The sequence below is a fragment of the Bos grunniens genome, chromosome 25 (genome assembly GCF_055505025.1).
Source record: "Bos grunniens cultivar Pamir isolate PY7600 chromosome 25, Bosgru_T2T1.0, whole genome shotgun sequence".
Lineage (NCBI taxonomy): Eukaryota > Metazoa > Chordata > Mammalia > Artiodactyla > Bovidae > Bos > Bos grunniens.
In genome coordinates, this window is record NC_141189.1 from 40,041,246 (window position 1) to 40,056,019 (window position 14,774).

General features: G+C 45.1%; 2 protein-coding genes and 1 pseudogene across 13 annotated transcripts in view; 1 reads left to right on the top strand and 2 right to left on the bottom strand.

The window, feature by feature from the left end:
- IFT38 (intraflagellar transport 38) overlaps positions 1-5,841 on the bottom strand; it is a 30,066-nt gene extending 24,225 nt beyond the window's left edge. For 3 of the 12 annotated variants that reach the window (XM_086376112.1, XM_086376119.1, XM_086376115.1), the window contains exons 1-3: positions 5,755-5,841; positions 2,983-3,094; positions 1,863-1,947 (exon numbers count right to left, since the gene is read on the bottom strand). In XM_086376112.1, coding sequence (XP_086232238.1) covers positions 1,863-1,947; positions 2,983-3,094; positions 5,755-5,776 — 219 coding nt within the window. In that variant the 5' untranslated portion in view covers positions 5,777-5,841. Of the gene's footprint in view, positions 1-1,862; positions 1,948-2,982; positions 3,095-5,320 lie in introns of all 12 variants that reach the window. The other 9 variants (XM_086376114.1, XM_086376121.1, XM_086376118.1 and 6 more) reach the window with 3 other exon arrangements.
- On the bottom strand, positions 795-1,608 carry LOC147345524 (2-iminobutanoate/2-iminopropanoate deaminase pseudogene; annotated as a pseudogene).
- A 7,415-nt stretch (positions 5,842-13,256) lies between the features above and the next one.
- C25H16orf90 (chromosome 25 C16orf90 homolog) lies at positions 13,257-14,631 on the top strand. Its single transcript, XM_086376141.1, has 2 exons — positions 13,257-13,719; positions 14,114-14,631. The coding sequence occupies exons 1-2, from the start codon at positions 13,317-13,319 to the stop codon at positions 14,269-14,271; spliced, it is 561 nt and encodes a 186-aa protein (XP_086232267.1). The 5' UTR covers positions 13,257-13,316; the 3' UTR covers positions 14,272-14,631.
- Positions 14,632-14,774: the final 143 nt, after the last annotated feature.

Below are 14,774 nucleotides of genomic sequence, written 5' to 3' on the forward strand. Positions count from 1 at the left end.
CTTGCGTGTACAGGTTATCTGTTACAGCACTGTTTCTAAGCACAAAAGTTACCAACAACCTAAATGCCAACCTGTATAAATTATACAACTTATGGTATAAACAGGCAAGCAACACTACTCAGGTGTAAGAGAGATGAAGAAATTCTGTCTTTATTTGAAAAGTTCTCCAAAATATACTATTACATAAAGACAAGATTCTAAACAGAGGTGTAGAGTATGCCACCACTGGTGTAAAAGGAAGGAAAAAGAGTATATATCCTATTTGCTTAAATATGCCTAAAGAAACTGAGGAATATTAAAAACAGTGATTACTGGGAATGGAACTGGGCTGATGGCAGACAGAACAGAAAGTCATTTTACTCTATATTGTTTCATGATTTAAAAAAAATTTTTTGAGCCATAAAATATATTGACTATTCAAAATAAGTAAATAAAATTCTTTTAAAAATCTGCATGCTATTTTAATGACATTAGAAAAGTATTATCTAGCAGCAGTCCTTCACCTGTCTGCTCTCCTTCTGAGAGTGTATCTTTACTTAAATAAACTATCACTTTACTTTCTTAACCTCTCAAAAAGAAAAATATCTGTATAAAATTTTGGTCCACTTTCTTCTCCTTTAGATCTACCATTCAAATGTATATAATTTTATTAAGTAAAAGCAGAAGCATATAGTATCTGACATGAGAAATAAATACTCCACATCACTAAATTAATAGAGCTTAACTGAATTAGGTGTGTTCTTTATTATTTCTCAGAAACAGTAACTCATCTTTCCTACTTTATTTTCCTTTACTTTTATTTATCTAAGTAACTATGTAACATGTGTCTCTTTTCCTCTATCCAGTAATACAAATGTTACATAAGTGTAATTTATAACATCAATAACTAGATTTATCATTAGCCTTCATGTTCAATTCCTCTTATCATATGGTATTTCCGTAATAACTTCATATATTTCAGTCAACCTTATGCTTTCCAACAAAGATTATAAAAAATTAAGATGTTAATTTAAAAACATTATTAACATTTCAGACTAAATAACACTGGGCCCATTACTGGGAGTGATGTCACCAGAGGCCCTTGGACAGCTACTGCTTCAATCTCAAAACAGCTTCCTTTGGGCAAAGCAACCTGCGAACCTTCTCTTATAGAAAAGCTACCCTGGAAAAATTATTTGTAGGTGTCATTGACAGTATGGAAGTCATTTATGTCAGTCGGCCGAACAGCTGTTTTTACATTTGTGAAGTCACAGCCTCCTGCTCTGGGGATTTCACCCACGTTTGTCAGAGCATGCTCAGCCTCTTCTGCCACCCCTCTCTGGCCGACGCTGTCCACCTGCAGGGCGCACACCTAGATCTAGCGGACCTGAAATGTGTCCCGTTGATAACACAGCCTGACCGTAGGATGAATGGCCTTGGGGCTTTCGCAGTGCTGACCGCCTTTCTGGTCAAAGGCGACATGGCTAACCCTTTTCTCTCACTGCCCCCCTGAGACAACTACCCTGTATACTGCCACCACCGGTGCCTCACGGGACTCTCACATTCTTAACAAATCATGAGTTAAAAACAAAGAATTCAGAAAACGTTGTTGGTAAAATGACTCCACAGATAGTGCTAGCCATCACCAGATGAGACGTTAAGAAGCAGCCTTTCTGTGGAGAGTAAAAATAATCGTATACACAGTAGAGAACTATCCAATTATGTGATAACCTTTGTGTAGTAAAAATTGTTTAAAATTTTAAAAATGGCTCCACAGAAATCTGGTAATGGAGAGTGTTAAGAAAGCTGAAAGTAGCTCTAATTAGGCTCCATCTCCTTCCGATGCATTTAATTTTACAACTCCATCAAAAAACTGAACTCACCATGAACTGGGCAATTGCCTTAATGAAGAAAACTCGGTCTTGTTCAGTCTCGACATCAGAAGGGATGTCATTCTGAGGTTCATACCTATCGTAGAGACAGAGAGACAGAGAAAGACACAAGTTAATTAAGCTGAAAGTTCAAAAAACAGAAAGTAAACTGGGAGTTCAGTGGATCTGTAACAGGAAGCTCTCTGACTCCCCAGCTAAGGCAGTAAGAGTAAGAAAGACCTCAAAAGCAACACAAAATACCAAACAACCAAGAGAACAAATCGTCACCAAAAAATAGGTTTCAGTTCAGTTGCTCAGTCGTGTTCAACTCTTTGAGACCCCATGGACTGCAGCATGTCAGGCCTCCCTGTCCATCACCAACTCTCAGAACTTACTCAAACTCGATGGATGCCCATCGAGTCAGTGATGCCATCCAACCGTGTCATCTTCTGTCATCCCCTTCTCCTTTGCCTTTAATCTTTCCCAGCATCAGGGTCTTTTCAAATTTCAAAAACCAAATCTGGGGCTTACAAAATTGAATCTATATCAGACAGCAAAGTTTAATTAAAATATCCAGAACTATTACTCTGGCTGACAGCCCTTGACTCAGCAGTGGTGCCAGAGGTCCTTTCTTCAAGTTACTGATGACATGCTGGGGTCAGCAGCCTGCAGCCCTCGGCCTTCTCCTGTACAGCTCGCAAGCTAAGAAAGGTTTTTACATTTTTAAAGGGCAATAAACAATAAAACACAAGGAAGCCTGACAGAGATCTTATGTAGCCTGCAATGCCTAAAATCTTGATCATCTCCTTAGTAAAAAGTTTGCCAATCCTAAGCCAGATACTCAGCACGATGTGTGAGGAGGTCCTGTCGATCCCTGATGAGTGAGGGGATGACGAGTGTGGACCAGCACCCCTGTCAGCTTCCTGCTGAGACAGTCTTTTACCGCCTCCTGGTACACTCCCTTTCCCACAGCACTCCTTAACACTCATCTGACTTTTAACAGGTTACAGCCTAGCCTGTCAAATTTTGTTGAACTTTTCCTTTTGCTTCACAGAAGTATCCATTTTCTAGGTGGCTAATGAATAACATCTCGAATCTATTCTTAAACCACAGTAAAGTGCCCGGTTCTAACCTTTTCACAAGCCAGAGGAGCACTTCAGATACAAGCCCAAAATTTGGGGTGCGGAAGTTTTCCATGGAAATGTGTCGAGGGTATCCCAAGGCTCTCATCATCTCTGTAAAATCTGTCCAAGGTAAAAAAAACACAGTGTCGTCAGCTCCTCCTCAAATATCAGCTACTTATCAGCAGATATTTCCTTCGTTTTTCTCTTCTTACTCCCAACCTACTGACATGTTTATGGACTATTTATCAACTCTCTAAGAGAAAAACAAAAAGGAGATAAAATTGCTAACCTGCTTCCTGAAAAATGTTTATTTGAGTTCAATGGGAGAACTGGAAACTACGTTGAAATACGGTTTAGGAAATGCCTGCGAATTTAATTTCTCTTTTGGGTATCTCAACTATCTCCTGGCTATCTTTCTCTTCACTAGTCAAAATGAGAAATATCTGGTCTTACCAAATGCCATAAAGAAAAATATTTTAAAATGTTAACCTTTTTTTTTGTGGAGGTGATGGTGGTAGGGTAAAATTGATGTCTTCGTGTTACTTAGATGGATGTTCAAGAGAATGATTGAACTACAGAGCAAAACTTGGCTGTACTATGAAACAGACTAAGGAACAGTAATACTAACACTTGTTCTTAATACTGCAGTCACTAAGTTTTAAGCAAGACTTGCAAATAACATCCTTTTAGTTCCCATGATGTGCCAAGAATGCTTCTGACTAAATAATGTCTGTTTTCACTCTTCTTGAAGGTGGATATTCAAAATGTCCCAATGACATTCACAATAGGGTACCTGGTCATTGGAGATTAGGCTGAATTTCACCAGACAACAGAAGAGAAAGTATAAGCAGCGGAAAGAGCAGCAGAGGGCCTCTGCCATTGTTTGGGGGTATATTTAAATACAGCAATGGAAAATAAAGCAGCAGCCCTCCCACAACATGGTGAGGCCTAAACACTTCCTCTTACTAAGTAGTAGCCAAACTCTGTTAATTCTGCAGTATCATCATCAAAAGGAGACAAGTAAGATTCTTATCATGAACTGCCTAAAGCAGGCATTCATTTAAGGTAAAAAACGTTCAGAAATCCTTTTGTATGCTTTTCCCAAAACAACTCCATTCAGTGTCCCTTAGCAGAAGGCTGGCAGGGAGGAGAAACATGTCTCTACAACATAAGGTCTCCAAGAATGTCCAAGTCCCAGAGGTTAGAGATTCACACAACAGTGCTGCTGCTGCTAAGTCACTTAAGTCGTGTCCAACTCTGTGCGACCCCATAGACGGCAGCCCACCAGGCTCCCCCGTCCCTGGGGTTCTCCAGGCAAGCACACTGGAGTGGGTTGCCATTTCCTTCTCCAATGCATCAAAGTGAAAAGTGAAAGCGAAGTCGCTCAGTCGTGTCCAACCCTCAGCGACCCCATGGACTGCAACCTACTAGGCTCCTCCGTCCATGGGATTTTCCAGGCAAGAGTACTGGAGTGGGGTGCCATCGCCTTCTCCGCACAACAGTGCTAGTAGGCATCAATAAACTGTGATGCCTCTTCCTATATATTTACATTATAGAGCCCTTCACAACTGAAAGGAGTAATCTTTAATGGGGAAATTTCAGGCACTGGCAACTATTAGAAAATTGGCCTTAAAGAGGCCCCTCAAATCACACCAGAGAAGGCAATGGCACCCCACTCCAATACTCTTGCCTGGAGAATCCCATGGATGGAGGAGCCTGGTGAGCTGCGTCTATGGGGTCGCACAGAGTCAGACACGACTGAAGTGACCTAGCAGCAGCAGCAAATCACACCGATTGGCAACACCTGCTACACCTGTGCAGGTGGGGCCAGTTCCCTGAACTGCTTCAGATTCAGAAAACGATAGCATATAAAAGGCAAGAGATTGATTCACACAGTCCCACGTTTTGATCCTGATTTCCACCCAGTTCTAGCTGTATGATCTAAAGCAGCTATTTCATCTCCCTGCCTCAAAGTATTCCATCCAGGAATGACTCACCTCACTGTAACAGTGAGGACTAAAATAAAATATTAAATGTAAAATATTTGCTTTGTAACAGATGTTCCCCAGAACGGTGATAACTAGTTCTGTAATCCACATTTTTCCACTTCCCCACGCTCTTTGCAAAGGTACTTGGGTTCCCTTCTCCTCACCAGCCCCTTTTAGAAAGGGTGCAGGCTTTGGAGGTTCGACAACACGATTTCACACTCCAGCGCCAGCTCTTACCACCTATGTCCCCTGACCGAGGGACCTGACGTCTCTGTGCCCATTTCCTCGCCTAAACATAAGAGAACTGCTGTTCAGAGTAAATGAAATGATGGACACACACAAAACAGTAATCAACTACCTGAGAGATCACAAAAACTCGAAAAATTTTAGCCTCAATCATTATTCACCAGCCCCCTCTTCGATTCTCTTGTTCGCTTCTCGGAACTCTAAGCTAACCCAGCTCAAAATTGGTCGCTTTGGAAAACGGTGGTTTGCAATACAGTAGCGAACAGACCCAAATCAATTAAAATTACATAAAATTAAAACTTCGGTTCCTCAGCCGCACTGGCCGCATACACATCCACAGCCTCCCATCATAGCAGAAAGCGCTATGAGACAGACTGGGGCGCTCAGCCTGGCGGGGGGCGGCTCGGGTCAGGGGCGCCCCTGATTGCAGAGGCCCCGGAGGGGGACTTCGGCGCGAGAGTCTCGGCGGGGCTCGGACAGGGAGCCGGGGACCGAAGCCCCGAGTCTCGGGAGGACCGCAGGTCACATAGGGCAGGGATGCCTTACTGCGGAGATCACGGAAAGACATGGCGCTCAAGTGCCCAGGATCCCGAAGTCTCCACGGCTAGCTCCTTAGCTCTCCTGGGTTTCTATGGCAACGCACGGAGTCCCCGACGGCGCGCAGCCGGGGCCAAAAAGACTGGAAGCAAAGCAGACCGGGCCCTGTGCGCATGCTTTGTATGTGCCGGAGCGAAGGCGGCCGGCAGGCGGCATAAAACGCGACGCTGAGGAAGCGGGTGTGGCGTCAAAGTTCCCTTCACACACTTTGCAGATATTTGCACTGGCCGACACGCTCTGAGCACCTAAGTGCCTGTGCAAGGCGGTCTACATACTACTTTTCATTCCCGCCTAAATTCCTCCAGAAAGGATGTACACGATATCACGAAGCCAGGTCTCCCTTTTGAGTCCTACGCCCGGCACTCTTTTCTCTGGCATGTGTAAAACGGCTGGCCGCGCCCGCATCCGAAGCGCCTGCAGCGGGAAGCAGTTGAGGCCACGGACTGCAAGGTGAAAGCCAGAGCGGACCGAGGGGCGGCGAGTAGGCCGAGCCGCAACCCGCGCGTGCGCAGCGGGCTCGGATTTTACGACAGGCCGGAAACCGGCGCGCCGGGAGGTTGTCCTGGCAACTCTGAGCTCTGAAGTTTGGAGCCGGTTTTTCCGCGCAGTGGAGGGAGGGGGCGGATCGGGGGTGCACCGCGCCTACCCCGTAGGCAGATCAGCTGTGGTCTCGGTTGGGAGCACTTTCTACCCGGCTGCCACGGCTGGGGACAGGCAACCGGAAGGGCTGGGGAGGTGAAGTGAGCTGAGCCCAGAGCGTGGACGAAGAGGGACTACCAATGCTAAGATGCCCTCCGCCCCTGTATTGGTTTTAGTGAAGTAACAGATGAATGCGCTGACCTTAAAGATTCTCAAAATAGACCCGCACATACATGGTAATTGGGATAAATAAAGCCCTTTAGTAGAGAAAGAATAATCGTTTTAGCAAATTATCTTGGAACAATTGGAAATGCAAACAAATGAACTTGCATCCTTACATGTAAAGGGTAAAAACGATGACTTTTCTAGAAGAAAACTTGGAAAGCTTTGTGACTGGGTTAAACAACAAGAGCCCTTAGATACAATACACTAAAAGTGTCATCCTTTAAAAATGTTTTTTAATGAATTGGACTTCATCAAAATTTAGAACTGCTCTTCAAGACACTTTTTAAGAAAATGAAAAGGTAAACCCACAGTCTAAAAGAAAATATTCACAAAACACAGCTGATTAAAAAGACTTCTGAAACACATAACAAACTTTCAAAACTCACTGAAGAAAACAATGAGAAAGCAGATCAAAAACTTAGTTCACAAAAGATATGGCAAATGTCAACAAAAAATTAGTCCAGCTAAGAAACGCATGAATTTATTCGAGCCAACCCGAGGATTATAATCAGGCAAGGAGTCTTTCAGAAAGCTCTAAGGACGGTCCAAAGAGGAAAGGGGTGAAGCTAGTATCATGTGATTTTAAGTAAGGGGTAGGTGCAATCAAGGGTACAACATTGTAGAGGTTTATTGCTATTAACAAGGAACAGACATTTTAGTTAATGGTTTAGTTCTTTTCTAAGTAGGCAAGATATAAGAAACTGAATTCGTACAATTTTCTCCTGAAAATACCTAACTATCTGAGGGCAGTTCTGCCAGTCTTCTGAGAGCACAAAATGCCTCATCCTGATCTTGGCCCTGAAGTTCGTTCGCTGTGTGTTGTATGTAGGTCAGTGACTGTAGTGGCAAATGACTCAATTGTAGAACTGGAAGGTGGGTAACATTCTTGGTTTTATAATCTCCTCTCTTTCAGTTTTAATTTTGACCAAGGCTTAGAGACATTTCATGACCAGTTTGTCACACAGCAATAGGAATGTTCACACCCAGGTCAAGCAAGGATTTCACTGACAGGCCACTCAATGTGCTATTATTGGACTGTTTAACAGTAGCCAAAAGCATCTGGACCATCTTGCCTATCTCTCTAGTCTGTTATGGTTCAGGAAATGGTTTTCTTTTATTGCTTCTTCCCATATCTAGAGTTACACTATTACAGTCATAAACTTTGGGAATTTCCTGGTGTTCCAGTGGCTGGGAACAGAGGAGGGAATTCCCTGGTGGCTCAGTGGTAAAGAATCTACCTGCCAATGCAGGAGACATTAAGACTTGGGTTTGATGCCTGGGTCATGAAGATCCCCAGAGAAGGAAATGGCAACCCAGTCCAGTATTCTTGCCTGGAGAACCCTATGGACAGAGGAGCTTGGCGGGCTACAGTCCATAGGGTTGCAAAGAGTTGGACATGACTGAAGCAACTTAGCATACACAAGTAAGTATTGAAATTAAGAACTTCCATTAGGTGTGGCCCAGTGTCTCCCTAGGTTGTCTGACCCAGTCTGTCTGCACAAATCGCTGTCTTTAAAAGACTGTTTATATTGGCCTTGCACATAAAGTTCACCAAACATACCTGCATAGTGACCCCTGACAGGATTGAGAAAGGAACATTATCTTCTAAGGAGTTACATGGCTGGTATTAGAAGGAGAAAAAGGAATCTTTATAGTTGAGCAGTTTTTCTGCCACTGCAGAGGTCTGGTTAGTGCATAATGCAGACACATAATGCACACTTGAGGGGAGAAGAGGAAGCACAAACGGGGAAAAAACTGATGTTTAAATTTTCCTGCCTTAAAATACTGAGTCTTGTTTTCTTACAAGTAATAAGCAAAGGAAAGGATGCTTAAGATTATTAGTCATTAGAGAAATGCATATTAAAGCACAAGATATCACTAGGCAGTTATTAGAATAGCTAAAACAACAAATCACCACAAAAACCCTGACAGTGCTAAGGGCTTGAAAGGATGGAGAGCACCTTGGACTTTCATACCTGATTGGTGAGAATATGAAAATGTACATCCACTTTGAAAACAGCTGGTACTTCTTACTAAACATACACTTAACATACAGTTCAGCAATCCCTCTCCCAGGTATTCACCAAAGAGAAACGAAAACTACTTACGTTCACACAGAAACCTATACACAAATATTAAGAGCAGCTTTATTTATAATTTCCCCAAACTGGAGACCACTTGGGTGCCCCTCAACTTAGAAATGGATAAACACATGTGGTACCATGGATTACCATTCAGCAATTTAAAAAAGAAGCAAACTGCTGAAATACCCAAGAACAACGGTGGCTCTCCAGTGCCTTATGCTAAGTGGAAGAAGACAGAGACTCAAAATGCTTCATACTATTGACTCCATTTATATGACATCCTGAATAAGATGAAAATATAGAGATAGAAAACAAATTAGTGGTTTCGAGGAGGAGCTGGATACGTAATAATGTAATAATGTGTGTGGGGAGGGAGTAATGAAACTGTTCTATATCTCGTGGTGGTAATTACATGACAGTAGCTGTTCGTCAAAACTCATAGATCTGGGGCTTCCCTGGTGGCTCAGTGGTAAAGAATCTGCCTGCCAATACAAGAGACATGGGAGATGAGGGTTTGATCCCTCATCTGGGAAGATCCCATGTGGTTTTTAATTATAGGCATCCTCAAGTGTGTGAAGTAGTGACTTAAGTTTGCGTTTCCCCAATGATTTAGGACACTGAACATCTTCTCATGTGCTTATTGACTATTTGTGTATGTTGTTTGGGGAAACATCTATGCAAGTTCACTCATTTTTAAAGTTGATTGTTTTGTCTTTTTGTTGTTGAGTTATAAGAGCTCTTTTTGTGTTCTAGATACTACACTCTAATCAGATACATGATTTGCAAGTATATTCTCTCATTCTATAAGCTGTCTTTTCACTTCTTGAGAGTTTGTGCTTTTTTGCAGCACAAAAATTTTCAAATTTTATAAAGACCAATTTATTCTTTTTCTTTTTTTGCTTGTGCTTTTGTTGTCATATCTAGGAATCCATTACCAAATCCATGGTGATGAACATTTCTTCAAAGAGTTTAGTTTTTGTATGTGGCGTGAGGTAGGGGTCCAGTTTCATTCTTCATTCATATATTTTTTAATATTTTTATGTTATTAATTTTTTAATTAAAGGATAATTGCTTTACAGAATTTTGTTTTCTGTCAAACCTCAACATGAATCAGCCATTCAGTTCAGTTCAGTCGCTCAGTCGTGTCCGACTCTTTGTGACCCCATGAACTGCAGCATGCCAGGCCTCCCTGTCCATCACCAACTCCTGGAGCTTGCTCAAACTCATGTCCATTGAGTTGGTGATGCCATCCAACCATCTCATCCTCTGTCATCCCCTTCTCCTCCCGCTTTCAATCTTTCCAGCATCAGGGTCTTTTCAAATGAGTCAGTTCTTTGCATCATGTGGCCAAAGTATTGGAATTTCAGCTCCAACATCAGTCCTTCCAAAGAATATTCAGGACTGATTTCCTTTAGGATGGACTGGTTGGATCTCCTTGCAGTCCAAGGGACTCTCAAGTCTTCTCCAACACCACAGTTTAAAAGCATCAATTCTCCAGTGCTCAGCTTTCTTTTTAGTCCAACTCACATCCATACATGACTACGGGAAAAACCATAGCTTTGACTAGACAAACCTTTGTTGGCAAAGTAATGTCTGCTTTTTAATAAGCTGTTTTATAACTTTTTTTCCAAGGAGCAAGCATCTTTTAATTTCATGGCTGCAGTCACCATCTGCAGTGATTTTGGAGCCCAAAAAAATAAAGTCTGACACTGTTTCCAGTTTCCCCATCTATTTGCCATGAAGTGATGGGACCAGATGCCATGATCTTAGTTTTCTGATAGTTGAATTTTAAGCCAACTTTTTCACTCTCCTCTTTCACTTTCATCAAGAGGCTCTTTAGTTCCTCTTCACTTTCTGCCATAAGGGTGGTGTTATCTGCATATCTGAGGTTATTGATATTTCTCCCAGCAATCCTGATTCCAGCTTGTGCTTCATCCAGTCCAGCATTTCTCATGATGTACTCTGCATATAAGTTAAATAAGCAGGGTGACAATATACAGCCTTGACGTACTCCTTTCCCAGTTTGGAAGCAGTCTGTTGTTCCATGTCCAGTTCTAATTGTTGCTTCTTGACCTGCATACAGATTTCTCAGAGGCAGATCACACAGTTTGTTGTGATCCACACAATCAAAGGCTTTGGTGTAGTCAATAAAGCAGAAGTAGATATTTTTCTGGAACTCTCTTGCTTTTTCAATGACCCAATGAATGTTGGCAATTTGATCTCTGGTTCTTCTGCAGCCATAGGTATACACATATCCCCTCCCATTTGATATTCCCTCCCATCTCTGTCCCCATCCCACCCCTCTAGGTTCATACAGAGCCCTGTTTGAGTTTCGAGCCATACAGCAAATTCCCTTTGGCTATCTATTTTATATACGGTAATGTAAGTTTCCATGTTACTCACAACATATATCCCACCCTCTCCTCCCCTCTCCGAATGTCCATAAGTCTATTCTCTATGTCTCTTTCTCCATTGCTGCCCTGTAAATAAATTCAGTACCATTTTTCTAGATTCCGTATATAGGCATTAGAATACGACATTCATCTTTATTGTTCTTACTTCACTCTGTATAATGGGCTCTAAGTTCATCCACTTCATTAGAACTGACTCAAATGCATTCCTTTTTATGCTGAGTAATGTTCCATTGTGTATATGTACCACAACTTCCTTATCCATTCATTTGTTGGTGGACATCTAGGTTGCTCTTCATTCATATCTTGTTATATCATTATCCCAGCACTCTTTGTTGAAGTGACTATTAGTTCCTCCATGGAATAATCTTGATAATCTTGTTGAAAATAAATTGTCCAGCGATGTATGAATTTATTCTGGGCTCTCTATTCTATTGGAGAAGGCAATGGCACCCCACTCCAGTACTCTTGCCTGGAAAATCCCATGGATGGAGGAGCCTTGTGGGTTGCTGTCTATGGGGTCACACAGAGTCGGACACAACTGAAGCGACTTAGCAGCAGCAGCTCTATTCTGTTCCACTGGTCTAGATCTCTAGTCTTGTGCCAGTTCCACACTGTTTTGGTTACTGTAGTGTTGAACTGTATATAAGAAGTTTTTAAATAGAAAATCTTAGTCTTCAAACTTTTTAAGGTTGTTTTTGGCTTTTGGATTCCTTTGTAATTCCATATTAATTTTAGGATCAGTTTTCCTGTTTCTGCCTTCGAGGCCATTGGGATTTTTACAGGAATTGCATTGAATCTGTAGATCACCTTGGAGAGGACTGCTGTCTTAATATTAAGCCTTCAATCCACAAACATGGTCTTTTTCCATTTAAGTCTTCTTTACTTTCTTTTGTTCTCTAGTTTTTAGTGCTGTCTTGCACTTCCATGATTAATTTTATTCTTTTTGTTCTTTCCTAGTGTATAGAAATATAGTTCATTGTGTGTGTTGATCACGTGTCCTGAGACTGCTCAACTAACTTATTAGCTCTGATAGTTTTACTAGCTCAAATAGGTTCTTTTATTTCCTTTGAGTGTGAATTAATTTCTTCTCTATATAGGACCATGTCATTTGTGAACAGAGGGAATTGAAAAGTTTAACTTTTAAAGAAATTGTTTCCCACTTGGGTGATATCATTTTCATCCCCCCATCCCCAACAGTATATGAGAGTTTTGGTTTCTCCAAACCCTTCCTCACACTTGGTACAATCCACAGGATACTCCATGGCCTACTCACGGGAAAATGGATGGAAAAGTTAAGGGACCTGCCCAGTCACCCAGAACCACCTTCTTGGCATGCTCAAAGCACTGATACAGGTCTCACCATGTCTGCGTCCCTAAACGTTCATTTTCCACCCACTGATGAGGACAAGGATACCCCAAGAGGTCACCCCAGGGAGTGACTCCCCAGACTGCAAGAGCCAAATCTGTTTTGCATGCCTGTCCCAAGCCAGAGAGACCAGGGACCTTCCCAAGGTTCTGCCCCATCCCCTTGCCCACCTACCACCCTGCCCCGGCTCTGTACATCATCCCCTGCCAAACCTGGAGGTCCAAGAGATGAGGGAGTCTTCCCTGTGACATCACAGAGCTGGTTGCCAAGGGAGCCCTGCAGACCCGCCTGCTAGGTGGCGGAGAGCAGAGCCCTGCTGCACAGGAGGCCCGGCCGCTCCGCCCCACCAGCTGGCCCTCCATGGAAGCCTTGGTCTGTGCGTTCTCTGAGCTGCGCATAAGAGAAGGTGCCGGGCTGCGGGGAGGAGAGGCAGGAGGAGAGATGCCCTCCTGTCCTGACCTGGGCCCAAAGCCACCAGGGTGGCCCTGGCGACATGCATGCTTGGGAGAAGGGAATGGCCACGGGTCCAGGCCACTTGACCCTGGACACTGGAATGCTCTTTTTAGGGCAGGGGACAATAGTGGGTGGCAGAAAGAGCCTGAAGTCCTGAAAAGATCTTGGTGCTGAGACCAGGTTTCTCAGCCCTCCCTGTGGGCTGGGAGGGAGAGGAGTGCTAAGTTGGATGAGGCGGGTGGGAGGCAGGGGGCGGAGTCCACATGACAGACAGGTAAGCTAAGGCTCTGCAGGCCAGGGTGGGGCTCATCATGGGACTGTTCTCCCCTCATGGCCAATGGGGCCCCCCGGCCACACCCTTCTGCTCTCCCCTCCACAGATGCAGTGAGCTGGGCCCCAGGACGCACCAGTCACCCCGACACACCACCCAATATCTATGAGGGGGGGCTGGGGGCCCAGCAGCAGCAGTGCCCCAGTGCCCAGGGAAGCAAGCCCAAGAACTTCCGGCTACGCCACCTCCGGGGCCTGGCTGTCTACCTGCCGGGCCACCTGCAGCCTGCTGGCCAGTGTGAGAGCCACTGGCTGGGTCGGCTCCTGGCCGGGGGCTGCCTGCCACAGCCCGAGGGCCTGGTCTGGCCCCTAGATTTAGCACATGGGACTGTGGGCCGAGGTAACAGCCACCGCTCAGCCCTTCTGGAAGCTCAACTGCCCAGGGACAGCCGGGGAAATACAGGTGAGCCTGTCCAGGTGACACAGAGCTAGGGACAGGAGGGAGAGACCCAGGGCAGGGGTGGGCTAGGCACTCAGACGGACCCAGGTGGTCCCTCTCCACTCCTGAGCTGCCTGGGTACCTGTCCCAGCTCTCCACTCGATGAGGGACCTCGGGCTGCTTTCCCCCACTGGCTGTGCCTCAGTTTCCCCATTTGTAAAGTGAGGGGTGTAAGTTAGAGAAGGGTCTTTCCTGCTTGAAGCATGTCTCCCTCTTTCTCCTCCTCCGTGGGGTTTTCTTTAAGAACTGCCCCCCTCCCCTCTGGCTTGGAAGAATGCCAGGTTCAAGGGTCACAGGGTGGGCTGGCAGCCTCCCCTGGGTCCCTCTGAACGACTCCTCTCTCTCCCTCTTTCCTCAGCTTCCAGTTCCAGCATGGACCCAGCCAAGGGTGCCCCCTCCCAGTCTGGTCCCCCTGAAGGCTTAGGGCTCAGGCCTAAGAGATCCTGGGGGGCCCCAGAGGAGACCACATGTCCCTTGTGCAAGAGAACCCGCTCTGGGGGCCTGGAGAGGCCGTAGGGATCCGAGTGCCAGGGCTGGTTCTCCCAGCTCAGGACAGGAGGGGAGAGGGTGGCCCCAGGAGCAGGAGGAGACAGGTTCGGGGTCGGGGGGAAGGGCTCAGCCCCCACCACACCGAGACACCTGGGCAGCTGCCCAGCACCAGAGCCTGGGCCAGCCTGGGGAAAGCTTGAGGGTGGAGGGAGGAGGAAGAGGTCCCACGAGAGGGACAGAGAAAAAAAGAAGCCGGGGCATGCCCCTGCAGCCTGCTTCAACTCACGTCAGCCACGGGTACTGGGGAGGCCAGGTGGAGTGGAGAGCTGGGCTCCTGAGGGGCCGGGGAGCCTACAGATCTAATGTCAATAAAAGCCAAGGCCTGCGCTTCAGTCCCTGGGTCTGTCTGTCGTCAGGCCAATTCGGTCAGAGAAACGGCCCCTTGGCATGTGTGCTCTGAGAGCTAAGTTCGGTGTCGCTCCCAGGAGAATCAGAGGTGCTCCCACCCTGAAGAGGGTGCTGTCCTCCTC

Bases quoted from the DNA above. Each gene is read 5' to 3' on its own strand.
- C25H16orf90 (XM_086376141.1), top strand. From the start codon at position 13,317: ATGGCCAATGGGGCCCCCCGGCCACACCCTTCTGCTCTCCCCTCCACA. The intron at 13,720-14,113 runs GTGAGCCTGTCC...CTCTTTCCTCAG, and splicing joins GGACAGCCGGGGAAATACAG to CTTCCAGTTCCAGCATGGAC.